The sequence below is a fragment of the Mus musculus genome, chromosome 3 (genome assembly GCF_000001635.26).
Source record: "Mus musculus strain C57BL/6J chromosome 3, GRCm38.p6 C57BL/6J".
Taxonomy (NCBI): domain Eukaryota; kingdom Metazoa; phylum Chordata; class Mammalia; order Rodentia; family Muridae; genus Mus; species Mus musculus.
The window spans coordinates 87,698,684-87,725,058 of record NC_000069.6 but is presented as its reverse complement, the minus strand read 5'-3'; the positions used below and the strand labels follow the sequence as shown (position 1 = coordinate 87,725,058).

The 26,375-nt window shown below is 44.1% G+C and overlaps 1 protein-coding gene across 20 annotated transcripts in view; it reads right to left on the bottom strand.

Annotated features, from left to right (window-relative positions):
• Arhgef11 (Rho guanine nucleotide exchange factor (GEF) 11) overlaps positions 1 to 26,375 on the bottom strand; it is a 120,492-nt gene that overhangs the window by 12,981 nt on the left and 81,136 nt on the right. For 6 of the 20 annotated variants that reach the window (XM_006501264.2, XM_006501272.2, XM_006501270.2 and 3 more), the window contains 12 exons: positions 26,157 to 26,294; positions 22,827 to 22,901; positions 22,503 to 22,604; positions 15,397 to 15,495; positions 13,517 to 13,559; positions 11,952 to 12,048; positions 11,716 to 11,838; positions 9,051 to 9,074; positions 7,885 to 8,029; positions 7,539 to 7,638; positions 6,801 to 6,830; positions 2,576 to 2,702 (listed from right to left, as the gene is read on the bottom strand). In XM_006501264.2, the coding sequence (XP_006501327.1) occupies positions 2,576 to 2,702; positions 6,801 to 6,830; positions 7,539 to 7,638; positions 7,885 to 8,029; positions 9,051 to 9,074; positions 11,716 to 11,838; positions 11,952 to 12,048; positions 13,517 to 13,559; positions 15,397 to 15,495; positions 22,503 to 22,604; positions 22,827 to 22,901; positions 26,157 to 26,294 (1,103 nt within the window). Of the gene's footprint in view, positions 1 to 2,575; positions 2,703 to 6,800; positions 6,831 to 7,538; positions 7,639 to 7,884; positions 8,030 to 9,050; positions 9,075 to 11,715; positions 11,839 to 11,951; positions 12,049 to 13,516; positions 13,560 to 15,396; positions 15,496 to 22,502; positions 22,605 to 22,826; positions 22,902 to 26,156; positions 26,295 to 26,375 lie in introns of those variants that run through there. The other 14 variants (XM_006501268.2, XM_011240067.1, XM_030252534.1 and 11 more) reach the window with 6 other exon arrangements.

The window sequence follows — 26,375 nt, the reverse complement described above, 5'->3', positions numbered from 1 at the left end:
TAACGGCTCTCATACCTTGGGGCTCCATAGTTTCCAGGCTATCTATCAGAAGATGTTACCTGCTGCACTATTCTCACCCTCTAGCTGTGATGTAGATTTCTTCTTTTCCTACTTACAGCACCCTTCCTAAGCTGCAATTTCCATTCCAAGGAGGAATGGCTGGAGAGAACGCTTCCAGGGTCTGGTTATAGACAGGCAGAGATTCAACCCTGGCTGTCCGTGGGGCTTGGTGAGAGGCGGACAGCTGAGAACGGTTTTCTGTTGAGTCCTGCAGTATATCAGGCTCAGCACAGCTGGCACCTCTGACCCTCAGATGCCCCTGGATGCCTCAGGCCTGCTGGGCTGGCCCTTTGTTGACATTATTACCATTATTACTAATGTACATCCTGTTCTGTGTCTGGAACTACAGAGGGCCTTGAGATGTCTGGAGAGCTCTCAACGGTAAAGCCGGCTGTGGAAGTGGAGAGCCAAGTGCCTTGACTCTTCATTCATATTCTCTAAAAAGCCAGAGATTCAAAGTGGGGCTCATCTCCTGAGGGCTTGAACTTGTCCTTGAGGTTTTCTTGACAACTGATGCCCTACTGAACTTACTCCTCAGAAACCTACAAGGACAATTCCAATCCAGGCCGACCCACACCGTTTCCTGTGTCTGCAGTCAGCACTGCAAATCCCTCAGTAGGGCTAGAGGGCTGCAAAGCTTTGTCTTCCTAGAGGAAGCCTCGGCACTCAATACCTGCTGAGCATCTATCTACAGCAGGCTAAACTACCTCCAAGTGCTGCTCTTCTCCAAGACTGCCAAGGAGTTTACAATAAAACCCAAAGGCTTCTGCTTAGAATAGCTTTAGGATTCTGGTGACTGCCTTAGATAGAACAAATTTATCCAGCAAGGCCAAGAGTACAGTCTATAAGCGGTTTCAAATATTTTCTCAAGGTATTGACACTGTCTTTGAAACTTAAAAATATGACATATATTTAAAGTATTATATCTCTCACAGCAATTATATGATTTATTTACCTACAAATATTAGGTAATTGAAATCTTGACAGTACAACTTTTTTTTTTTTTTCCCCCCCGAGACAGGGTTTCTCTGTATAGCCCTGGCTGTCCTGGAACTCACTTTGTAGACCGGGCTGGCCTTGAACTCAGAAATCCGCCTGCCTCTGCCTCCCAGGTGCTGGGATTAAAGGCGTATTGCCACCACGCCAGGCTGATAGTACAACTTTTAATCTTTGTCAAATCCTGGAGAGATGGCTCAGCCATTAGGAGCACTGACTGCTCTTCCAGAGGTCCTGAGTTTAATTCCCAGCAACCACGTGATGGCTCACAACCATCTATATTGGGATCTGATGCCCTCTTCCGGCATGTAGGTGTTCATGTAGATATAACACTCATATACATAAAATAAATAAAATAATAATCTTTGTCAAATCCTTTGATGTGTGCTAAATTTATGAAGGCCTAATATAGAGCAGAAAGAAGAACATCTGACTTAGAGTTAACAGTTATTTCAAAGGCAAAATGGCTAGAGTATCTACACTGCTACCTGTAGACTTGCTTCTGCCTACTGCTATTCCTCAGTGGCTTTCAGACTAGATTTAATAATAGGATTATTTTCCTATACAAAGGCTGTAGCATGGTACCTCAAGGGTGACCCGAGGAGTCTGCAGGTATTTCTGACTACAGGCAATCTTTATCTAAAGCTGGCTGTAGCCACAACCTGACTGTTGTCACGCCAGTCAGGAGCAAGTAAACCTTAGAGTGTGTATTACAACCAGACAGACATCCTGTTTCGCACCTGATACTTGATGGAGATGCAGAACTTAAGATAGCACAATCCCCACTTCTTCTCAACCCTTTCTGAGACAGGGCCTGACTCTGTAGCTAGGCTGGCATTGAACTCTCAGTGATCCTCCTGTCTCAGTTTCTGGAGTGCTAAGATTACAGACATGTGTCACCACATGTGCCCCCTCCCCTTTTTTTCTCCCTAAAGGGAAGAACAATTTGTCTTGAACCAACTGACTCTATGGTCTGCTGAAATGGATGACGTATTCCCAGTAGTTGTCTTTGAAAGTGTCTGCAGAAACTCCTTTCTAAGCATTTTTACAATTTATTATTATTATTTTCAGAGACAAGATCTCTATATGTAGACCAGGCTGGCCTAGAACCCACAGAGATCGGCTGTCTCTGTCTCCCTAGTGCTGGGATTAAAGGTGTGCCCATTACACTTACCTAGCTTAAGTTTTCTTAAGAGGCAAAGACTTTCTTTAGCCTTTCCAGCACTTCCCTGTTTTCTCCACATCACCCAGTGCTTTCTGACTAGCTGCTGGGTCATATAATCTAACTCCATCTGAGGATGGAACTGCTCACTAGTTGGAGGATCAACCTGAAGGCTGTTCATCTACATGGTCTTCCACTGACCTAATTCCCAACACTACTCAGGGTGGGCAGGCCCTATGTATGGTGGGACCTCACAGTCTAGTGGAGAGGAGCAAGGCAGCTGAATTAAACCCTAGTGATGAAGCCTGCCCACGCCCCATGCTGGGCAGCTGGTGGGCCCCATCCAGCTACAGCTACCTGTCACTCTCCAGCAGGTCCTCAGGAAAGCTTCCTGTTGAGAGTCGCTGTGTCCCCGGCTCTGGGACATCATACTGATGGCTGTTCTCAAAGTGCTGAATGATGTTCCTCACATTGCCTGGCTTAACTGCAGGCAAAGAGAAAATGAAGGGTACTATGCTTTCTGTTCCAGGGCCCTGACTCCCCTGTAGCCCACAAGACAGAGCAATGAACAAGCACAGATGAGAACAGCATGGGACCAGAAGACAGGCACGTGACCTAGTCCTCACTCTTCTCTGGTTACGTACGCTGTGTGGTCCTAGGTGGACACTCTCCCTTTCTAGGTATCCTTTTCTTCTCATGTATAAACCTTCATCTTCTACCATAATTCTTCATATTAACTTTTCTTAAGTCACATGGCAAGTTAAAAAAAAAGAAAGAAAGAAAGCCAGGAAGACCAAACCACACCTATACGGAATCTGCCCATGTTGCAAATCTCAGGCCCTTTAAAAATTTCTATCACTTTAAGAACTCACCCCCCTACCCCTCTCCACCCCACAACTCCCCATCCCATTCCTCTGTCCGGCTTTGAGCTCCATTATTAAAGAATCAGCAAGAGGTGATCTCTTAGAACAGAGGCAACACATTACTCTCTGGTATTTAAACTCTAGCTCTTCCCACAAGCTAACACCTTTAGGAGCTAGTCTTGTTTCAAGGACAGAAGAGGCAGACAGGGAGGAGAAACCCAGACACAATGCCTGGGAACCCTACAGAGTGGAACTCAGACCCAAGCCCAGCTTCAGGGAGCCAGGGAGGAGATGAGGAGTCCATTGTCAAGTCAGAACTGAGGTTAGAGTAGGGCTTGGGCAGAGGGCAGAGGAGGCAGCAGAGGTACCCAAGGACCTGATAACAAGACTGACCTCCTGGTTGCAAAAATCTGACTTTCACAGGAAAACTTCCAAGCCTGAGAGAACAAAAACATTTGTCTAATCTTCCCATGTCTACAACTCTATCCTTGAGACAGACAGTGAGGGTAAGTGAGCGGCTGGGTATCGGTTATTAGGGGCTGTTACTATCACTGCTTTTGGAATTCAGGATCCTTCCTAGACTGAATGTGCAGCTGGCTCGGGGGCTACTACAGACTCGATGATCTACTGCGCACCCACAGTGGACTCGTCTGCGTGGTATTCAAGAATCTAGAAATATTCTATACCTGACAGCATGAGGCAGAGTCTACTATTGGGCTGTCAGAAAAACATCTAGGAATGCTGTGTGTAGGGTGTGGCTATGGCAAAAAGTAGCCGTAGCCCTGAGATCTGGTGTGCTGATAACAAGGGGGTCATACTTTTAATCCCAGCAGCTTCAACATAGACTTTACTCCCTCTCCTCTGCTCTGAGTGATGATAGAACTAAGTATACGTGAAAGTGGGGGTCAGGATGATTGCTCACTCAGTGAAGTGCTTGGTGCATCAACATGAGGACCAGAGTGGAATCCCTCACACTCACATAAAAAAACCAGCGTGGTAGCAAGCACTGGTAACCCCAGTGGTAGGAAGATGGAGACGGCTAGCCTAGCAGACTGGGGAGCCCCAGTTCCTAATGAGAGACCATCATAAAAAACAAGGTGGCTGTTTCATGAAGACTGACACTCGAGGTCAATCTTTGACTTCTACAGCCCCCCCCCCCCACACAGGTGAGTCCAAGAGCCAATTGAGCCTTCCTAACAGTGGATGTTTGATCCTCAGATGTAGATAGACACTAATCTGATGTCCTAGAAATTTTAGAAGTCCAAATCAAATCAAGCACTCAGAGCAATAAAATGTGAATGATGGAGCATGTGGATGGGGAATAGGGCTGGGGAGGCACATCAGGGTAAGAGTGTGTAATGCCCCTCCAGAGGAACCGACTTCAATTGCCGGCAAGCCCATCATACAGCTCACAGTTGCCTGTATCTTCAGCTCCAGGGGATCCGACTCCTCTGGCCTCTGTGAGCACCTGCATTCATGTGCAGATACCCACACATACAATTTAATAATAATAATAGTAATAATAATAATAATAATAATAATAATAATAATAAATCTTGAAAAGAGAGATGATGAGGACGCTCTGCTGGGCTTAGCAACCTCACTCCACCTTGTCTACTCTTGTTCTGTCACAAGCTGACAGACAGAAAGCTCCAGTGAAGCCGCTTGGCCTCTTACAACCTGCTCTCGCCTCACACTTTCCTTGCCATGGCAGCTGAGGAGCCTGAGGCTGGGACTGTAGCAGCTCATGGTAGAGCAGTTTGGTTCCAATGAAGGGCCTGGGTTTCTAGGCTATTCTTTTACTACCTTTTTTTTTTTTCATGAATTATTTCTATGGCTTAGGATAGCATGGGATGTCAGTAACTTAAAATAATCCCAAGGCACTATTTTAAATTGCCATTTTTACATAAAATGAATTCTAGCAATGGAATTTCCTGACTCTATTTCATTGCTCTTTTTCTACCTGTACAAATGACTGTAGAACCTAGAAGGCATTAATCATTTTTTTGTACTTTCCTTTTGAGACAGTATCTCATGTAGCCCAGGCTATGTAGCTGAGGCTGACCTTGATTCCCTAATCTTCCGGTCTCAACTTCCCAAGTTCTAGGGTTATAGGAGTATGCCACCATGTACAATCTGAATTGTTGAACTGTACACACGTGATGACGTTTTGATGTAGGCTAAGTTTCTTATGGGTTAATGTGTATACTTTGTTTTATTATTATTTTTGTTGTGCTGGCAATCAAAGTCAGGAGTTTACACATGCCAGTCATGTGCTCTGCTGAGCCATCTCCATAGCCCTGTATCAATCATTGTTCCTCAAGTGTATGTGAAAAGGGGGGTGGGGTGGGAGAAAGAAAGAGAGAGAGGGAGAAAGAGAGAGAGAGAGATTGATTGATTGTGTGTGTATAACCTAACCTTCAAATGCTATTCCTGGGGAAATGACCACCTTTTCCCATCCCCCAACAGGGTCTCACTGACATGGAGTTGGTCGATTCAGTAAGAAGGCCGGCTGATCAATGAGCGCCAGGGATCTACCTGCCTCCAACTGCTCCTCATTGCTGCGATTCTACATGCATACTACTATAGCTGTCTTTTTTTCCTTTCAGTTTATTTATTCACTGTGTATGTGTGCTCTGCCTGCATGTATATCTGTGTAGCACTTTTGTGCCTGGTGCCAGTGAAGCCCAGAGAGGATCTCAGATGCCTTGGGACTGGAGTTACAGAACAGCCAGCACTCTGAGCCACTTAGCCTCTGTCCAGGTCCAACATACTGAGCTTTCTGATGAGGAAGAGACTCAAGCTCTTAGGTTTTGGGGCAAGTACTTTATTGACTCAACTAAGTAGGCCAGCCTGGCTTCCAACTGAATATCCTCCTGTATTACACTGAAGAGCCTAAGCAGGAATAGAGAATATAAATAAAAGAGAAAACATTAGCAACTTGTAACTTAATTAAAAAGACCTTAAGCTGATTGTTACTTCATGGAATGAAAGCTGACCATTCTTGCTTCTCCCCCTGCAGTACACACTGCAGCCTAGGAGGGTCTGCTTCATATACACAGCCCCCTAAAAGCTTGCATGCTGATGGCTAGGTCGCAGCTAATGGGGTGACCAGGAGGTGGTGAGTGTTTTAGAAGGAGTGAGGTCTACCTACAAGGAGGAGGTCACAAGGGCAGGTGTGCCCTTGGAAAGGACAGCTGGGCCTCTCTCTCAGCAGCTTCTCTTCTTGTTTCATGAGTTACAGATTTCCTCTCCACGTGCCACAGAGCAATGGGCCAAGTGATTAGGGACTGAGACTTTTGAAACTATTAGCCTCAATAAACACTTCCTCTTTTAAGTTACTTATCTCAGTATTTTGTTACAGTGACAAGCTACTATACTCTAAACAGTAAAGGCTAGGGCACCAGGAAAGCTGCAGCCAAGAAGGCTGGTCTCTGTCAGAACCTCATGGAAGGCCTGCCTCAGGGAAGGGGGTTTCCATCCCTCAGAAACCAGGTAAGGTAACAAGGTCTGGCAGCTAACAGTGCACAAGAGGGACCCCAGCAGTCTGTTACAGAGAAGCAGTAGCACAAAGGAGGAATACATAAGAGAGATGGAGGGAAGAAAAGGAAGAAGCAACGAGGGACCAGATAGGACCAGATGGAAAAAGACAGCAAGATCCCGGAGGTGGAAAATTGATTCTAATGCGAAGATAAAACAGAAGAAAATGGTCCTTTTACCTTCCACAGGGGACAAGGGAATATGAAATGCTAAAAGAAAAACAAACAAAAACAAAAGTAAACCATGAAAAGTCAATTAATGTTGCAAGAGTCAAAAAAAGAAAAATTCTATCCAGCTGGAAAATGAAAAGGTGGTAACAAAACCAAAGTAGATGCAGGAGTCCTGCCCCTACCCCAGTGTCACCAAGGTCTATGAAGGCAATTCCCACTGAAACTCAGGACTGAACATACTGACAGTTTCTAGACATATGACACACAGCTGGTAGGAAGGCTCATTAGCGCATTAGTTACCGATAGTGTCATGGAGCTTGTCCCTGACCCTCCCAATTCTACTTAACAGTCATTTAAAACTCATCAAGGATCCAAAACAAAAAACCACAGGAGTATATATAAATCCTGGGGCTGAAGATGAAGCGGGAACTCGAGACCAAAGGGCAGTCTCTCCAAGACAGAAGTTCTTTCACAGAACTATTCAGTGTCTATGACTGCTTCTGAAGTTCTAGACTAGACCCACAGGTAAGCATGGCCCCTTTGCTCTGAAACATTCACCTTACCTCAATGAGACTGCACTAGATGTGGCAGGGGGAGAGAGCAGCAGTATTAAGAGCAAGCCACAGTCTCCAGAGTTTGGGCCTTGGCTCCCAGAAACACAGGAAGCCCCTCTACTTGCTGGGACAGTGAAGGGGCTGAGTTTTCTACCAAAGAATGGCCAAGAATTTTGCTTTCTAAAATACTCACTGCTCTGAGAAGAGCTCTTGGGCTTCCCAATGTATCTGAGGATGGGGTTTCGCTTCTTGTCCTCCAAGGCGTCCTTTTCTTTCTTGGAATTGCTGCTCTGCTGAGATAGGAGACATTAGTGAGGAGGTGGTTACAACACTCAGACACAAGACTGCTAATCACTCTTCCCCCGTTCCCTAGACTGGCCCTAGCAAATCACTAGAGAGCTGACTCAGGCTTATAGCCTATTTCACCTGTGGTCAGGTTTGGAGAAAAGGGATGTGGCTGGAAAGCTGTGAAATGGCTTTCCTGGTCTGCCTCCGCACATAGCACTGCTCCGGACAGCTAGGCTGTGGGCAGTTGTTACCTTCTTGGTCTTAGGGAAGAAGGGCAGCCACTTGTCCTTGTCGGGGGCAGACTGGGTCTTTTCTGCTGTGCTGGAAGGTCGAGACTCCCGAAGACGGATCCCAGTGTGGCTCATGTAGGTATTAACAGCGAAGTCCATGGGAGCACTGTAAGACAGGAGTGTTGCACACCAGAAAGGTCAAGTCATATTTCTTAACAGAAGGCTGAGGGACACTGTCTGCAGACAATCTCCGTACAGCCATTCCACGGAGAAGAAAGGGCAGTTATGAGCTTACATATTCAAAGTGAAGTCTGGATGATCAAATGCAACTGCAGTCAGGAGCTGGCCCAGCTCTGCACTGCTCCCAAGAGAAATATAAGTAGCATTCCATCCCCATGAAGGGATGATGGTTAGTGGATGGGAACACAAAGTCCCTTAGACATAAGGCCTGGAGGGTGGGCTAAGTCTGTAGCCAATATCCTCAGACATACACACACATAGGGGTTTAAAGTAGGCCTGGGGCCTTCACCCTCCCCCATCTCTGAGAACAAGGAAAAAAAGAGAGCAAAGGGCTACCAAGGTGTTTCCAATTGCCACAAACAAATGAAACTATCCAGAGCTCTGTGCTTAAAGTATATTTGGCCTGTAATTCAGTAGACACATTATCTGCTTCCTTGGCTTCATGGCCCGGCTCTTCCCTTACAAAGCAGTGTAGGCAGGGAATGCAGACTCATTTTAAGCTGATAAGAAATAATAAGGCCAATATGTAGGAATTACACAGAAAAAAGTGCCAGGAAAGGAGGTGTGTGCTTTCTGCTGGTGCTGCCGTCACACACTGACTCTTAACACTACAATTTTGTTGGGAGGTAAAAATCTTTCCTCAGGGAAAGAAGCTGGGAGGCAGACTCAGGGGTACTGTGGGTAGATACACAGCAGGCCTGACAAGTCAGGAGGTGAGGGCTAGCCTGCTACACAAAGGAGTAGAGCCGTTCCTAGGCATCAAGGATCTGGTCTTCCTAAGTCCTGCATGTCACAGTCAGTCGTCTGGGGGCTACACCTGAATGGACTCATGTCCTGTAACATCCCAGCTTTCTTATGGGTAGTAGACATGGAAAACACAGGCGAGCTCAGCCCTACTTCTTGCCACCTTGACCGCTGCAAATGGACCACATCGTGGATTTGCTCACCTCCGATCTTCCTCATATTTGGACCTGTAATGAAAGGAAAGATGACTTAGACCTGAGACAGGCTGTTCTCTGGACAGGAAGTCCTTTCCTGGGAGGAAAAAGGAGGGGTGGGAAGGGATACAAGGTCAGAGTCAAGACTCTTGGTCACAGCTCTGGAGCCTTGGAGCCCAGGAGTTAAGAGGTTTCCATTTCCTCAAAGACCCAACTAGCACAATGATGATCAGGACAATAATGTTGTTCTAGTACAACAGGGGATGTGGCAAATTCAGTCTCTGTTCTTTGTTTTAAAGCATGAAGTTATCAGGAGGAAAAAAATTGAAACCTGGAGCCTGACACAAAGAAATTTATTGAAAAGAGGCAAATGGTAGCAGCAACTAATGTTTGGGTATTACTATGGGCCTGGCACTTTTATAAACTGTTTACACACTAAGCCCATCTAACTTTCAAAATACCCTCAAGAAGGCTCCAAAAGAACAAACTATCATTACTTTAAAATAGAGATATTGTAAGTTGAGTCTCTGAACAGGCTCAGTCAGGTACTGCTTCCATGCCAGAACCAGTCACTGGCACCTTACTACTGACGGCCGGGAGGCTGAGTCTGCAAAGACCACGCTTTCTGGGCAGCCTCCTTTCTAGTCCAGATGCCCCAGTCTTTCCTCTTTATTACTCATCAGTACCGTGGATTAAACCCAGCGTCTTGTACATGTTAGGCAATCACTCTACTGCAGTTAGATCCTCTGCCCTTAATTTTTTTTTTTAAACTTGGTCCTACTGTTTGGTTTTGAACTCAGTAGCCCAGGGAAGTCTTGACTTTTGCCTCAGCCTCTCAAGGTAGCTGGGTTTGTAGGCCTATTCCACCAGGCTCAGTTATTTTTTAACTTTTTTTGTGAGCCGAGAACCTAGGGCCTCCTGCTTGCTAGGTAACTGCTCCACTACTGAGCTGTAACACAAGTCCCCTCTAGCCTAGATCTGTCACCAAATGACAGATTCAAACATGCAGCTGTCTCTTTGCATCTGTAGTTTGTTATCTTAGAGACCACAAATTTAACATGTCCAAAAGTGTTCCCCATGTTACCAGCCTCGCCTAGAGTGACTGACAGTCTTTTTAGTGGCTTATGCAAGGAACTCTTGGGATCTCTTCTTTGACTTTGACACTCAAGTTTTAAGAAGTTCTCTTCATGATTCTATTGCTCAACTCCACTGGGAGCTGACTTCTGTTCATGACTTCCATGGTTATTGCTTTACCATCATTGGTGGGGAGTCCTATGGAGGAACCTTCTAAGTGAACTTCTTGGCTGTCCCATCTCTTGTAGCTCCAACAGCTCCTCAATTGCTAAGTGAAGACCAGACTCTTCCCCATGTTATGTGTTGTCCCTCCCATGACCAGGCTCACCACTCACTCTGCACTCTGCTCTTTCTGCACTGCTCCTGGCTCCATCACTTACTCTGCACTCTGCTCCTTTTGCACTGCTCCAGGCTCATTACTGTTCATTAAATGCTGAGCACACTCTACTTGGCTTCTTCTGTCTGCCTTGGCTATTCTGTCTGCAGTATCTTTCCCAAATGTCAAGGATAATTTAGCCAATGTCTTCAACTGATTAAGTACTACTGTTTCCAGGTAGCTCACCTGGACTAGCCTATTTAAGTCTGCAAACCACTGACTGGCACTACTGACCTTCTGTATCTTGTCTATTTCTCCTCCTGCTTGTTATCTTTAACATGTTACCAATCTACTTAATTCCTAGATATTGCTGTTTCTTCTCATCACTGAAGAATCACCACAAAGGATATAACCACTTGATCACTAGATGCCTCATATAGTGGAGACATATTTTATGTTTGGCAAACTGAAAGGCTCACGTTACTGACACTACCAAGGTCACCCGGGTAACTTTTGTCACTTCGTTTGTGAGGTCCAGAGAGGCAGAACAGATTGATTAAGGTCACTACTCAGTAAGAAGAAATGCTGGGAAGACAAATTGTCTAGGCTTAGAAGTTCAGTCATCAACCCTGCCCTGGGATTCAAATCACGGACGACATATGCTTTAGAAAACGGGACTCAGGGACTGGGGAGGGAGTGGGGTTAAGACCACTGGCTGGTCTTCTGAAAGGACCTGAGTTTGATTCCCAGCACACGTCTGTAATTCTAGCTGTGGGGGTGGGCGTGGGGATTCCACACCTTTTTTGGCCATTGTGGGCAATGCATGCGCAGGATGCCCTGACTTAGGAGCAGAGAAAACACTCAAATACCTAAAGTCAAAGAAACAAAAGCAAAGAACAGAAAGACTGGAGAAGCACAGCAAGAGCACTGTGCTGAGGCCCCCACGAAGGCTCTGGTCTCTGTAAGCCAGCTCTGACTGCCTCCTGAAGATGCTCGGTCCCCTGGCAAGGGTGCAGTCTCTCTCTGAGTATCAGCCATGCATGAACTCAAAGGCAGGGAAGGAGAAAGATCATGAAAGGGCTAGAAAGGGGAAGCAGAAAGTTCACTGTGTTCTTGGACTGTCATAACCACTAGAGAGTGGTCAGCAGCTCCAGGCTTGAACGTGGGGCCCTCAGCACAAGAAATGCAGCAGGATCTCCTGTCTTTTGGTGAAGACAGACTCACAAGATCTGCTTAACAACCTGTCTGTTAAGGCCAGAGGTAGGAGTTAAATTGAACACTCACAAGATATCTCCAAGGGCAGCCAGTTGCTTCTCAGCCATTTGGCGCTCTCGAAGAGGGTCCCCATCCAGGTCTAGTAGGTCATTTTCACCATAGAGGCTGCCCAGCCCCAGAGTGCGCTTTGATCTACAACAGAGATAAAACGGGGAAACACGTAACACACCAAACAGATGTGTACCCAGGAAAGGACAGCAGATACACCCGCCAGAGTTGCAGAGAGCACAGAGGGGCTCGCAAACCTATAGTCATTGATCTGCTCCTGGATCTCCGGCATGACTGCCTCCTGAGCTTCATAAAGCGCGCTGCGAGGGTCCTCACTGTTTCGCAGGCGTAGGTCTGTAGTGGGAGACCAGGGAAGGCAGAATAAAAAGGTGTTGAGGAGGAAGAGGAAGAGGAAGAGGAAGAGGAGTAGCAGGAGGAGGAGATAAATTCTGCTAAGCACCTCAAGTGGTTTTTGCATCCTGTGATGTTTGGTAGAAAAATTGAGTTTTTGGCCCATTATCCTGAAAGCAGGAGAGGCCTGCATTCTTTCCAGGCAATGTATTTTTCTTGTTTAATGAAAGCCATGTTTCACTTATTGTGTGTGTGTGTACATGGGCCGTGGTGTACATGTGGAGGTCAGAGGTCAACTCTGTAGAGTTGGTTCTCCTCTCCCCACCTTTAAGTGGATTCCACGAATTGAACTCAGGCTGTCAGGCTTAAGGCTGAATCATTCTTCTGTTCCTATTAAAGCAAAGGATATAATTACTCTCTGGATGTCTAATGCTCCATGGGAGGAGATACTGAAGCCCGTTCTCATTGGATATATGCTTAAATGTCTGCTGATGTCAACATGCAGCCTTCTTGTACACTTATTCCCTCTACTACCTTGACACCATTTCAAAGGCCTAGAAACCAGAGACCTTCATACTTCATGGACCCAAGCGACGTGTACTTCACGTTCTGACATCTGGCAACACACACAGGGTGCTTTTTTTTTTTTTTTTTTTTTGAGACAGGGTATCACCATGTAGCCCTGGCTGTCCTGAAATTCACTATGTAGACTAGGCTAGCCTCGAACTCAGAGTTCTGCCTGCCTCTGCCTCCTAAAGGCCTGTGCCACCATGCCAGGTTTCTCACTGTGTTTTTGAGCAAGCTGCTTTGAGTGTACAAGTGATTTATCCTCCCTGTGTCTACCATTTATTGTTTCTTTCCAAATGCAGTTCTAGCTTGTAAAACACTACCTGTGCCCAGCTTCTTAAGTTCCTTCCTTTCTTTTCTTTTCTTTCTTCCCTTTCCTTCCCCCCCACCCCTCTCTCTCTCTCCTTCCCTCCCTCCCCTCCCTCCCCTTGACTCTTTAGCGAACAAAAACCCAACCCCCTACAACCAACCAACTGAAAAATCCTCTCAAGTCAAGAGTCCAGAGGTTCTGACTTGGTAGTGGGTTGGAGTAAGGTTTGGTCTCTGTAATTTTACAAGTCACCCACAGCAATCTGTCTTTGTTTAGAAATCCTTGGTTAAGTCTAATTTCCTTTTCTTCAAGTAAGCCTACAAAGTCAGGCCCAGGGGTCCCATGGAGGGTTGGCAGAAATGAACGCAGGGTTCCTAACTGTTCCAGTGTCTTTCTGTGACAGAGCAGAGTGACTATTAGGTTGTATCTATTCAGACCTGTCCGTTAAGTGTCAAGTGTTTTGAACTAATCATCTATGGCTTCTGCCCCCAGTACAGGACAGCTACCCAGGGTCAGGGACTCTGTCTCTGATGTTTCCTGAGAGTTCAGTACAAGAGGGCACTAAAAAGGCAACCTGACCCACGAGCAACTTACCGATCTCAGCCTGCAACATCTCAGGGATCTTCACTCTGAGAGGCTGTAAAACAGAAAGTGGGCAAAAGTGAGGCTGCGTGCGCCAAGAGGATGGGAGTGTGAGGTGCCAGGTCCTGGTCATGTGTGTCCTCTCCTGTCTATAGCAACCCTCACCTTTTCATCTCTTCTAACTTTGGATATGAATTCTAGGCTAGGACTTTGGATATGGCACATGAGTTTACAAGGCAAGTGGACACTACATTCTGAGGGTGGCTGAGCAGTTTTTTTACTCTGATGCATGGGATATAGAATGGCATGCTCCAAAACTGAACCAGTGTTAAATTAGCTGCTAGACTCTGCCTTTGAGTGTTCCCAAGAGGATAACCTTTGTTTTCTGATGGATTGCGGCTTCTCCCTTTGCTACCAGTGGAAACTGGGTATATGTTACCTAGTCCTGCATGTCACTTGGGCATGTGTCCTTAAATCTCTTGCCATGTGGCTGGATGTTGGTATGACTTTGTAAATGATGGCAGAGAGTATGTGGCAGCTCTAATCTCCTTATTCAAGACCCACTGAAGGCAGTAAATGCAAATCATTGAGGAAAACCAAATTTCCCCAACTTCATTAGGCCTCGTAGTGGACTGTGAGAAGAATAAAGTCATTTGGAATTAGTTTAGCTGATCAGATTATAAAGTCATGATGAGGAATGTCATCTGCAGGCGGATGCTCTGGCCAGCAGGATGCTGACACATCCCTGAGAACCCCGTGCAGATGCAGAGAGGCGCCTTCCTCCTAGACAGGCACGATAGGCTTCCCTTTCGACTCCGTCTTTAGAGGACAGCAAGTCTGCCTAAGTCTGGGAAACTCGAACTCTCCTTGCCTCACCGATCCAGATTATCTGATATTCTTGGATCTGTTTCTTCATCCAGGGGAAGAAAGGAGACAGGTTTGGGAGTGATTAGAACATCCATCTTAGAGCTCTCAGCCCTCCTAACGCTGAGATCCTTCGATACAGTTCCTCACACTGTGGTGACCCCAACCATAAGGTTATTTTGTAGCTTCCTCGTAATTGTAATTTCACTACTGCTAGAAATCATAATGTAAATACCTGTGTCTTAAGTAATCCCTATAAAAGGGTCACTAGACCCCAAAAAAGGTCTTGATTCACAGGTTGAGAACCACTGCTCTATTTCTAAATATTCTGAAGAGAGGTAGTGTGTATTTTATATGTGGAACTAAAGAGTCACAGAGGATACAAAACTTTTAAATTAGAAAGAAAAATGTTATTTTATGTGTTTTGCCTATCTGTCTACCTGTGCAACACATGAGTGCCTGTCGGATCCCCTGGAATTGGAGTTTCAGATGGTTGTGAGCCACCATGTGGGCGCTGGGAATCAAACCTGGGTCCTTTGGAAGAATAACACGTGCTCTTAGCCCTGGACCCATCTCTACAGCTCTAGGGGGGATAAATCTTTGAGAAGCAGGAACCGAATCCAGGAATCCTAAAAACTTGCCCATAGCTTTCTGGTGTTGACAGCTACCCAGGAGAACATGCCTCTCACAAAAGCTACCCCCACCCCTCTCCAGAAGAAGAAACACCACATGCAGCATCTGGTGCAGAGCCCTGATTCCTACTTTATGGGTATAAAATGTCCATGATGCTGGCTGCTCCAGTGTCCTGTCATCCACAGAAGATAAAGCAAAGCTGACAGGAGGAAGCTGCTCCAGGAGGAAGCAGTACTAAATTCAAGATGAGTGGGCACCAGCCTAGTGAACACATTTTTTAAATATTAAAAACAAACAAACAAACCCCGTCTCTATTTAGCTTTAATATTTTGTTTGGTTTTCCTCTGCTTGTGGTACTGACTATGGAATTTTAATCTAACTCATGATGGTCTTACCGCATTTTTCTCTAGGAAAATATTCCAGATGTCTTTCCCCAGATTTCGGGAATCTTTGGGATTTGTCTGCTGATAAACTTCTGAACACAAATAAAAAAGCTACAACGAGAGAGAAGCTGGGTTAGAGCAGTGGATATTCCTTCATCAGGGATGACTTTACCATGGGGACATCTGGTAATGTTTAAAGACATTCTGACTTGTTATATTTACTGCCATCTCGGGGTAGAGTCCAGTAAGTGGTAAATATCTTCAAATTAAGACAACCTCCCCCTGTGCTGGTTTGCCGAACTCGGTGGCCAGGCCCCCAGCCCCCAGAAGAGACTCCACTCCCAGGTACTCTGGAACACCCAGCATCACAAGATCCCAGGATCCCAGGAGCTTGGTCACACCAGGATCTCAGGGTCTCAGAGGCAGCTTGACTCCCAGGAACTCTGACACACCCAGAATCCCAGTATCCCAGGACCCCAGGATCCCAGAATTCCAGCATCCCAGAGACAGCTGAACTTTGAGGAGCTCTGACACAACCAGGATTACAGGAAGGACAGGCTCCAGTCAGATATAGTGAGGGAAGGTAGCACTAGAGATAATCAGATGGTGGGAGGCAAGCATAAAAATATAAGCAACAGAACCAAGGTTACTTGGCATCATAAGAACCCGATTCTCCATAGCAAGTCCTGGATACACCATCACACTGGAAAAGGAAGACTCGGATCTAAAGTCACTTATGATGATGATAGAGGACTTTAAGAAGGACAAAATAACTCCCTTAAAGAAATACAGGACAACATAGGTAAGTACTTAAAGGGGAAACACAAAACTCCCTTAAAAAATTAAAGGAAAACACAATCAAACAGGTGAAGGAAAGGAACAAAACCATCCAGAATCTAAAAATGGAACTAGAAACAATAAAGAAATCACAAAGGGAGACAACCCTGGAGTAAGAAAACCTAGGAAAGAGATCAGGAGTCATAGATGCAAGCATCACCAACAAAATACAAGAGATAGAAGAGAGAATCTCAGGGGTAGAAGATACCATAGAAAGCATTGACACAACAGTCAAAGAAAATGCAAAATGCAAAAAACTCCTAACCCAAAACATCCAGGAAATCCAGGACAAACCTAATGATAATAGGTAGAGAAGAGATCAAAGATTCCCAGCTTAAAGGACCAGTAAGTATCTTCAACAAAATTATAGAAGAAAACTTCCCTAACCTAAAGAAAGAGATGTCCATGAACATACCAGAAGAACTCCAAATAGACTGGACCAGAAAAGGAATTCCTCCCATCACATAATAATCAAAACACCAAATGCATTAAATAAAGAATATTAAAAGCAGTAAGGGAAAAAGGTCAAGTAATATATAAAGGCAGACCTATCAGAATTACACCAGACTTCTCATCAGAGACTATGAAAGCTAGAAGATCCTGGGCAGATGTCATACAGACTCTAAGAGATCACAAGTGCCAGCCTTGGCTACTATACTCAGCAAAACTCTCAATTACCATACATGGAGAAATCAAGATATTCTACAACAAAACCAAATTTACACAATATCTTTCCATAAATCCAGCCCTACAAAGAATAATAAATGGAAAACACCAACACAAGGAGGGAACTACACCCTAGAAAAAGCAAGAAAGTAATCTTTCAACAAACCCAAAAGAAGATAGGCACACAAACAATTCCACCTCTAACAACAAAAATAACAGGGAGTAACAATCACTTTTCCTTAATATCTCTTAACATCAATGGACTCAATTCCCCAATAAAAAGATATAGACTAACAGACTGGATACGTAAACAAGACCTAGCATTTTGCTAAATACAGGAAATACACCTCAGTGGCAAAGACAGACACTACCTCAGAGTAAAAGGTTGGAATACAATTTTTCAAGCAAATGGTCCCAAGAAAAAAGCTGGAGTAGCCATTCTAATGTCAAATAAAATCAGCGTTCAACCAAAAGTTATCAAAAAGGATAAAGAAGGACATTTCATACTGGTCAAAGGAAAAAATCTACCAAGGTGAACTCTCAATTTTGAACATCTATGCTCTAAATCCAAGGGCACCCACATTGATAAAAGAAACTTTATTAAAGCTCAAAGCACACATCACACCCCACACATCAATGGACAGATCATGGAAACAGAAACTAAACAGAGACACAGTGAAACTAACAGAAGTTATGAACCAAATGGATCTAACAGACATTTATAGAACATTTCATCCTAAAGCAAAAGAATATACTTTCTTCTCAGTACCTCATGGTAACTTCTCCAAAATTGACCATATAACTGGGCACAAAACAGGCCTCAACAGATACAAGAAGATTGAAATAATCCCATACATCCTATCAGATCACCATGGATTTCGGTTGGTCTTCAATAACAACAAAAACAATAGAAAGCCCACATATACATGGAAGCTGAACAATGCTCTACTCAATGGTATCTTGGTCAAGGAAGAAATAAAGAAATTAAAGACTTTTTAGAATTTAATGAAAATGAAGACACATCATACCAAAACTTATAGGACACAATGAAAGCAGTGGTAAGAGGAAAACTCATAGCTCTAAATGCCTCCAAAAAGAAACTGGTAAGAGCTTACACTAGCAGCTTGACAGCACACCTGAAAGCTCTAGAACAAAAAGAAGCAAATACACCCAAGAGGAGTAGACAGCAGGAAATATTCAAACTCAGGGCTGTAATCAACCAAATAGAAACAAAAAGAACTATACAAAGAGTCAACAAAACCAGGAGTTGGTTGACAAAATCAACAAGACAGATAAACCCTTAGCCAGACTAACCAGAGGGCATAGCCAGATTAACAAGAGGACACAGAGACAGTATCCAAATTAATAAAATCAGAAATGAAAAGGGAGACATAACAACAGAAACCGTGGAAATTCAAAAAAATCATCAGCTCCTACTACAAAAGTTTATATTCAACTAAATTGGAAAATCTGGATAAAATGGACAATTTTCTATGGACACACACAAGGAGCCAAAGTTAAAACAGGATCAGATAAACCTCTAAACGGTCCCATAACCCCTAATGAAATAGAAGCAGTAATTAATAGTCTCCCAACCAAAAAAAAAAAAAAAAAAAAAAACTCAGGACCAGATGGGTTTAGTGGAGACTTCTATCAGACCTTTAAAGAAGACCTGATACCAGTACTCTTCAAATTATTCCACAAAATAGGAACAGAAGGTATACTACCCAATTCATTCTATGAAGCCACAATTATGCTTATACCTAAACCACACAAAGCCCAAACATAGAAAGAGAACTTCAGACCAATCTCCCTTATGAACATTGATGCAAAAATACTCAATAAAATTCTTGCCAACCGAATCCAAGAACACATCAAAAGGATCATTCACCACAATCAAGTAAGCTTCATCCCAGGGATGCAGGAATGGGTCAATATACGGAAATCCATCAACATAATCGCTACATAAACAAACTCAAAGAAAAAAACCCCACATGATCACTTCATTAGATGCTTGAAAAAGCATTTGACAAAATTCTGCATCCCTCCATGTTAAAAAGTCTTGGAAAGATCAGGAATTCAAGGCCCATACCTAAACATAGTACAAGCAATGTACAGCAAACCAGTAGTCAACATCAAACTGAATGGAGAGAAACTTGAAGCAATCCCACTAAAATCAGGGACTAGACAAGGCTGCCCACTCTCTCCCTATATATTCAACATAGTATTTAAAGTTCTAGCTAGGGCAATTAGACAACAAAAGGAGATCAAAGGGATGCAAATTGGAAAGGAAGAAGTAAAAACATCACTATTTGCAGATTATATGATCATATAGTTAAGTGACCCCAAAAATTCCACCAGAGAACTCCTAAACCTGATAACATCAGCAAAGTGGCTGGATATAAAATTAACTCAAACAAATCAGTAGCCTTCTTCTACTTAAAGGGTAAACAGGCTGAGAAAGAAACTAGGGAAACAACACCCTTCACAATAGTCACAAATAATATTACATACCTTGGTGTGACTCTAACCAAGCAAGTGAAAGATCTGTATGATAAGAACTTTAAGTCTCTGAAGAAAGAAATCAAAGAAGATCTTAGAAGATGGAAAGATTTCCCATACTCATTAGGATTAATAGAGTAAAAATGGCCACCTTGCTGAAAGCAATCTACAGATTCAATGCAATCCCCATCAAACTTCCAAATCAATTCTTCATAGAGTTAGAAAGAGCAATTTGTAAATTCATTTGGAATAACAAAAAACCCAGGATAATGAAAACTATTCTCAACAATAAAAGAACTTCTGGGGGAATCACATCCCTGACCTCAGCCTGTAATACAGAGCAACAGTGATAAAAACTGCATGGTACTGGTACAGCGACAGACAGGGAGATCAGTGGAATAGAACTGAAGACCCAGAAATGAACCCACACACCTATGGTCACTTGATCTTTGACAAGGGAGCTAAAACAATCCAGTGGAAAAAAGATAGCATTTTTAACAAATGGTGCTGGTTCAACTGGAGGTCAGCATGTAGAAAATGCAAACTGACCCACTCTTATCTCCTTGTACAAAGCTCAAGTCCAAGTGGATCAAGGACCTCCACATAAAACCAGATACACTGAAACTTATAGAGGAGAAGGTGGGGAAGAGCCTCGAACATATGGGAACAGGGGAATAATTCCTGAAGAGAACACCAATGGCTTATTCTGTAAGATCAAGAATCATCAAATGGGACCTCATAAAATTGCAGTTTCTGTAAGGCACTGTCAATAGGACAAAAAGGCAACCCACAGATTGGGACAAGATTTTTACCAATCCTATATCTGACAGAGGGCTAATATCCAATATATACAAAGAACTCAAGAAGTTAGACTCCAGAGAAACAAAGAACCCTATTTAAAAATGGGGAACAGAGCTAAACAAAGAATTTTCAACTGAGGAATATCGAATGGCTGAGAAGCACCTAAAGAAATGTTCAGTATCTTTAGGGAAATGCAAATCAAAACAAGCCTGAGATTTCACCTCATACCAGTCAGAATGGCTAAAATAAAAAACTCAGATGACAGCAAATGCTGTGGAGGATGTGGAGAAAGAGGAACACTCTTTCATTGTTGGTGGGATTGTGAGCTGGTACAACCACTCTGGAAATCAGTCCCGTGGTTCCTCAGAAAATTGGACATAGTACTACCTGAGGACCCAGCTATACCACTCCTGGGCATATACTCAGAAGATGCTCCAACATGTAATAAGGACACATGCTCCACTATGTTCATAGCACCCTTATTTGTAATAGCCAGGAGCTGGAAAGAACCCAGATGTCCTTCAACTGAGGAAAATGTGGTACATTTACACAATGGAGTACTACTCAGCTATTAAAAATGATGAATTAATGAAATTCTTAGGCAAATGTATAGAACTAGAAAATATCATCCTGAATGAGGTAACCCAAGCACAAAAGAACACACATGGTATGCACTCACTGATAAGTGGATATTAGCCCAAAAGCTCCAAATAACCAGGATACAATTCAAAGACCACATGAAGCTCAATAAGAAGGAAGACCAAAGTGTGGGTGCTTGGTCCTTCTTAGAAGGAGAACAAAGTACTCACAGGAGCAAATATGGAGATAAAGTGTTGAGTAGAGACTGAAGGAAAGGCCACCCAGAGACTGCCCCACCTGGGGATTCATCCCATATACAGTTACCAAATCCAGACACTATTGTGGATGCTAAGAAGTGCATGCTGAAAGGAGCCTGATATGGCTGTCTCCTGAGAGACCCTGACAGAGCCTTACAAATACAGAGGCAGATGCTCACAGCCAACCACTGGACTGAGCACAGGGTCCCCAATAGAGGAGTTAGAGAAAGGACTGAAGGAATTGAAGGGGTTTGCAACCCCATAGGAAGAACAACAGTATCAACCAACCAGACCCCCCAGAACTCCCAGGGACTAAGCCATGAACAAAGGAGTGCACATGGCTCCAGCTGCATATGTAGCAGAGGATGGCCTTGTCATTCATGCATCAGTGGGAGGACAGGTCCTTGGTCCTATGAAGGCTGGATAGATGCCCCAGTGTAGGGAAATCAAGGGCAAGGAGGTGGGAGTGGTAGGTGGGTAGAGGAACACCCTCATAGAAGCAGGGGGAGGGAGGATGGGATAGGGTGTTTTGCGGGGAAGGGACTGGGAAAGGGTAAAAAAAAAAATATCCAAAAAAAGGACAACCTCCCACAGCAAAGACTTTTCCCTCTGAGATGCCAACAATTCGGAGTCTGAAAACCATAAGCAACCTCAGTCCCTCCCACGAGCACGTATCAGGGTGGCTACTCCTCTACTGTTTCCTTCCACACTCAATGCTTCTTGGTGCTTCCTGATGTGCTTATGTGTTATTCCTAAAGAACTTTTATTTTGCTTCTCTTGGTGATGTCCGACTTTTCAGGAGTGCTTGAGACATCAGCACTCGGGGCTAAACAAACAGGTATTCAATGAGTTCCCTTTGAGCAAATCAATGTTGGTCTGCCCTCTAACTGTGATATTCCCAGAAAGAATCAACAACTCATTCCTTGGGCTCACTCTGACAAACACAACTCTGGCCCTCCTCTTCCACCATCCCTTGTTTCTGTGCACTTGAAGGAATGAGAGGGTGGCGGCTTTGTGGGCCACTTTGGGGTTCTGGACTTTATCGCTCTTCTCCTATGTCTTTTTTTTTTTTTTTTTGAGACAGGGTCTCATTGTGTAGCCCTGAACTCAAGAGACCACCTGCCTTTGCTTTCCAGAATCTGGTATTCCTTCATGTATCGCCTTATAAGGAAGATTCTTTAGTGCTTTGCCCTACCAAAAGTTTTTATAGAAACACTGTAAATCTGCAAGGGAGATTCTCTCAACTCCTGGGTCAATTTGTATCTGCTTTCATTTAAAAACTCTGAAGACTTCCTGGCCTAGATCTTGCTGTCTGGTAGGCTACAAGTACGGGTCTGTTCTTTCTCTGTCCTTGAGATGTCTGACTTTGCCTATGGATCTGACATTGAAAGCTAGATACATAGAGATCAGACAAAGTGATCAGAGATCCTCTGTTGAGTACAAATGGGACTCAAACACACTGAACTTCTGACTTACCAGGGGGCCGGGGTCTGCCTGAGAGAAGATGTAACGTAGAAATACTACCAAGTAAGCTGGATGTGACTTCAGTTTTTCAAGATCTTGAAAGATGATGTCACTCTGGAAGGCAGAAAACTGAGAGTGGCCGGGAGGCACCAAGACAGGAGACAAGCAGCAAACGTTACACCTAAGCTCTCTATCTTCCCGGCTCAGCTGCGTTAGCTGAGCCTCCTTCCCCATAGGATCCTTTCATAGCTGGTGTCAACCAAACAGCTTCCAGTCAGGGGCAGTGTGGGTAAAGCAAGGGAGGAAAATTAAAGGAGTGAACTAGAAAACTGTTACCTCATTGTTGAAATAGCCTGGGTCATAATCTTCCTCTGGGCCAATAATCAGAGGCTTTGGGCTTTGATCTATACCCTGAAGGAAAGAGTTGAAATATAGAGATGAGAGATTACAGAAGGCATACATTCAACTTCCTCCATAACATCTGTTTAGCAGCCTAACTTTAAAAAGGCCACATGGGTCTGAATAGCACCCCAAGGTTCAGCACAGATGTAATGATTTCCACTCACAGAAAGCCAACTGCTTCTGGGTGGGACTCAGAAGACACAGAACAGTCAGGTCACATGACACAGGAAGATGGGAAGTTGGAAAAACATTCTCTTTCTGTTTGCAAAAGATGAGGAGTGAGTGTCCTTTAACAAAGTAAAAGCTACCAACACCTAACGGACTACTGGGTTGGAGACCTGTGTTTCCCTAAACAGACTAAATCACCACTGCTCTCCCTAAACAACCACACAACTATCACAGTGCTGCTGGGAGTGTGGACAGCAAGTGTGTGAGTGAGTGACTGCTAGAGGGACCAGAGCAGCAGGTCTGCCTCTCCAAGGCGACAGGATGAGGCTGCTCTTCCTCAAATACCCACACACATTGTTTTCCTTGTCTGCTTAACAATCTATGGTTGAGCCCCATTCCCTGTTAAAACCCAGACTTTCTACTCTGGATTTTATTTTTCTTTTCTCTTTCCATGAATTTTAATAAAATATTAATCCTAACTGACATATCAGTAATGACTTCCAGGAGGCTACATGAACTTTTCAAATGCTTTATAGGTCAGATTCTTCTAAAAGGTTCCCTGAGATACTAAAGGTTTTTTTTTTGGTTTTGTTTTTTCCTGAGACAGTCTCACAATGAAGCCCTGGCTGTTCTGGAACTCACTATGTAGACCAGGCTGGCCTTACACTCACGAGATCCACCTGCCTCTGCCTCTGCATGCTGGGATTATCAAAGACTTTCCAGTGATCACATTGCTTCTGGAAGCACCCACTGTACTCACGCCCTTCCTCAGCAGGCGCATCCTAATGCTGCTGCTTATTTTCTGGTTTTCAGGACCATTCCTCATCTCTAACCCCAGGATGACAGAGAGGCTCTGAGCTGCTCACACATTCAAAGCCACAGTTGGGTTGGCAAGCCGTGTCTGTGAATCTCAGATACACTCCAAGGCCCTTGCATCACCTAGGCTTTGAAGCCCATGCTATCTGGATCCCCTAGAAGCTCTGGCAAAAGCACTAAAAAGCCCAGCTTTAGCTCGTCTGGGGAAGGTTTTTCAGAAATACATTAATTTTTAAATGTTTCTGTATAGGTATGTATTTACTGAATACTGAGCATACTCTCCATACTTTTCCCCTTTCTAGTGCCTTATCCTCCTGTTGGTCCTCTTTGTTTCTGGGGACAGTCATTTCATGTACACAATATATGATTTTATATATCTATAGAAAGCTAAGAAAGAGCAATGATCAAAAACACATGCTATTTGTCTCTCTGAAATTGGCTTTATTCTTATGATTAGTTCTAGTTGCATCCATTTTTGTGAAAATGACATGAGTTGGTTCTTTATTATGGCTAAAAAAAAATCCATTGTGTATACACACCACATACTCTTTATCCTCTGTTGCTGAATACTAAGACTGGTGCCATGAGTCAGTTACTGTGAACTATGGTGTGTAAACATGGATGTGCACATGACTGTGATCCTGACCTGGAGCTCTTTGGCTAAATATCCAGGAGTGGTATAGATGGTCATTGCTGTACAGAAATTTTCTCTAAGATCAAACATTCCATGCTACTGGAAGCTCCTATGACTGAGGAAGTAAACATCAAAACTTTCGGGAAATCCCTGAGGCTGACTGTATACACTAAGCCACTTCTTCCCCAATCATATAAAAGCAGTAAGGACTGCTGAGAAATACTCTCAGACTAACTGAGCTACCTGGAAGAGATTCCCTCCAACCTGTCAACTTGATAGTTGACTAAGTTCCACAGTGCACTCTAGATTTCCAGCTGTCTTGACCTGTCACCCATGCTAGGGTTGGCTTTTGGTGATGCCTCCTCTTGTTGAATATTTCTGCTCCTGTAACCAACGCCTACCCATACTCCTGTAAGTAACTCCAATAAAAACTCAAGTACACCAAGTTGGACTTTGGTGGTATCTTCATCAGGTCCCTATCTGGGGTAAGTATATATTTGTTCAGGTTGCCCTGGAGTAGTATCACACAATAGTCATATGAAAGACCTATTTTTAGTTTTCGAGAAATCTTCATATTGATTTTAATAGTGGTTAGGACTAGTTTATATTACTGCCAGCAATATATAAGGATTCTCTTTGATCTACATCCTCACCAGCTTCTGTGTGTGTGTATGTGTGTGTATGTGAGAGAGAGAGAGAGAGGGAGGGGGGAGGGAGGGAGGGAGGGGAGAGAGAGAGAGGGAGGGGGAGGGAGGGAGGGAGGGGAGAGAGAGAAGGAAGGAGGGGGAGAGGGAGGAAGGAGGGAGGGAGGGAGGGAGGGAGGGAGAGAGAGAGAGAGAGGAAGAAGGAGGAGGAGGCAGCAGCAGCCTTGAAGAAAATACTAAATAACATTATGAAACTAAAATGTGGACTTGAAAATAAAAATCAGTGTAGTGGTAAAATTCATAGAATACTGATGTAGTGAGCCAGTGTCTTGTTAGTCTCTATCTGCACTACTCCAGGCAAGCCCATCCACTGCCCAGTTCTTTGTGGGACTTTGTCTTGAGCCCAAACCCGTCTTCCTGAAATCTTCCTTGGACCTAGTTCTACCTGAGAGTGGGGGCTTTCAAGTCACATTTTGTACTCTATGGGCAGCATCAAAGAACCTGAGGTAGTTGGACAAGGGAAGACCCTAAACATGTTGACCTTCTGTTTGTTTTTTATATTAGTATTCTAGTAATAAGGCTTACTGTTTATTCAATACACAACATGGTATTTTCATATAGCTACATCATTGTATCTTGCTCTTATTCACATCCTTGTCCTCAGTTTTGATTGAAGCAAAGTTTTGCTAAGGGAAGATAAGATTCCAAATACCCGAACAGTTAAAGATCACTAGCTTTCTTTTTTTTTTTTTTTTTTTTACCTTGTGTGACCTGTCGGAGGCATCTACTGCCTCCTCACCCAGAAGCTGACCCACTGGACCCTCACGGCTTCACGCCTGGCTCTGTGCTCGGCCTTCTCTATGTGTTCTCTAGGTGACCATCTCAAACAGTGTTGTCACAGCAGGTCAGTCTGATAAGTCAAGATGACATACTGGGGCTATCCTGGCCTAAACCCTAGCTGTAAAAGGAGAAAGGCAGACTGGGGTGGCTCCAGTCTCTCACCTGGTGGTTGAGGGGGTGCACCGCTGCATCTGAGCCCTGTCGCCTGTGGTGCTGGCCCACCCTGGCCAGGATTACAGGGGAGGTTTGTGGGCTGTCTAGTCCAGGATCTGACAATACTGAGTTCCGATTCACCAATGACTAAAGGAAGAGAATTCTGTGAGAAGGAACCTCCCTTATGCAAACAACTCTCTGGGGTCAACTGGCTTTATAAGGACAACC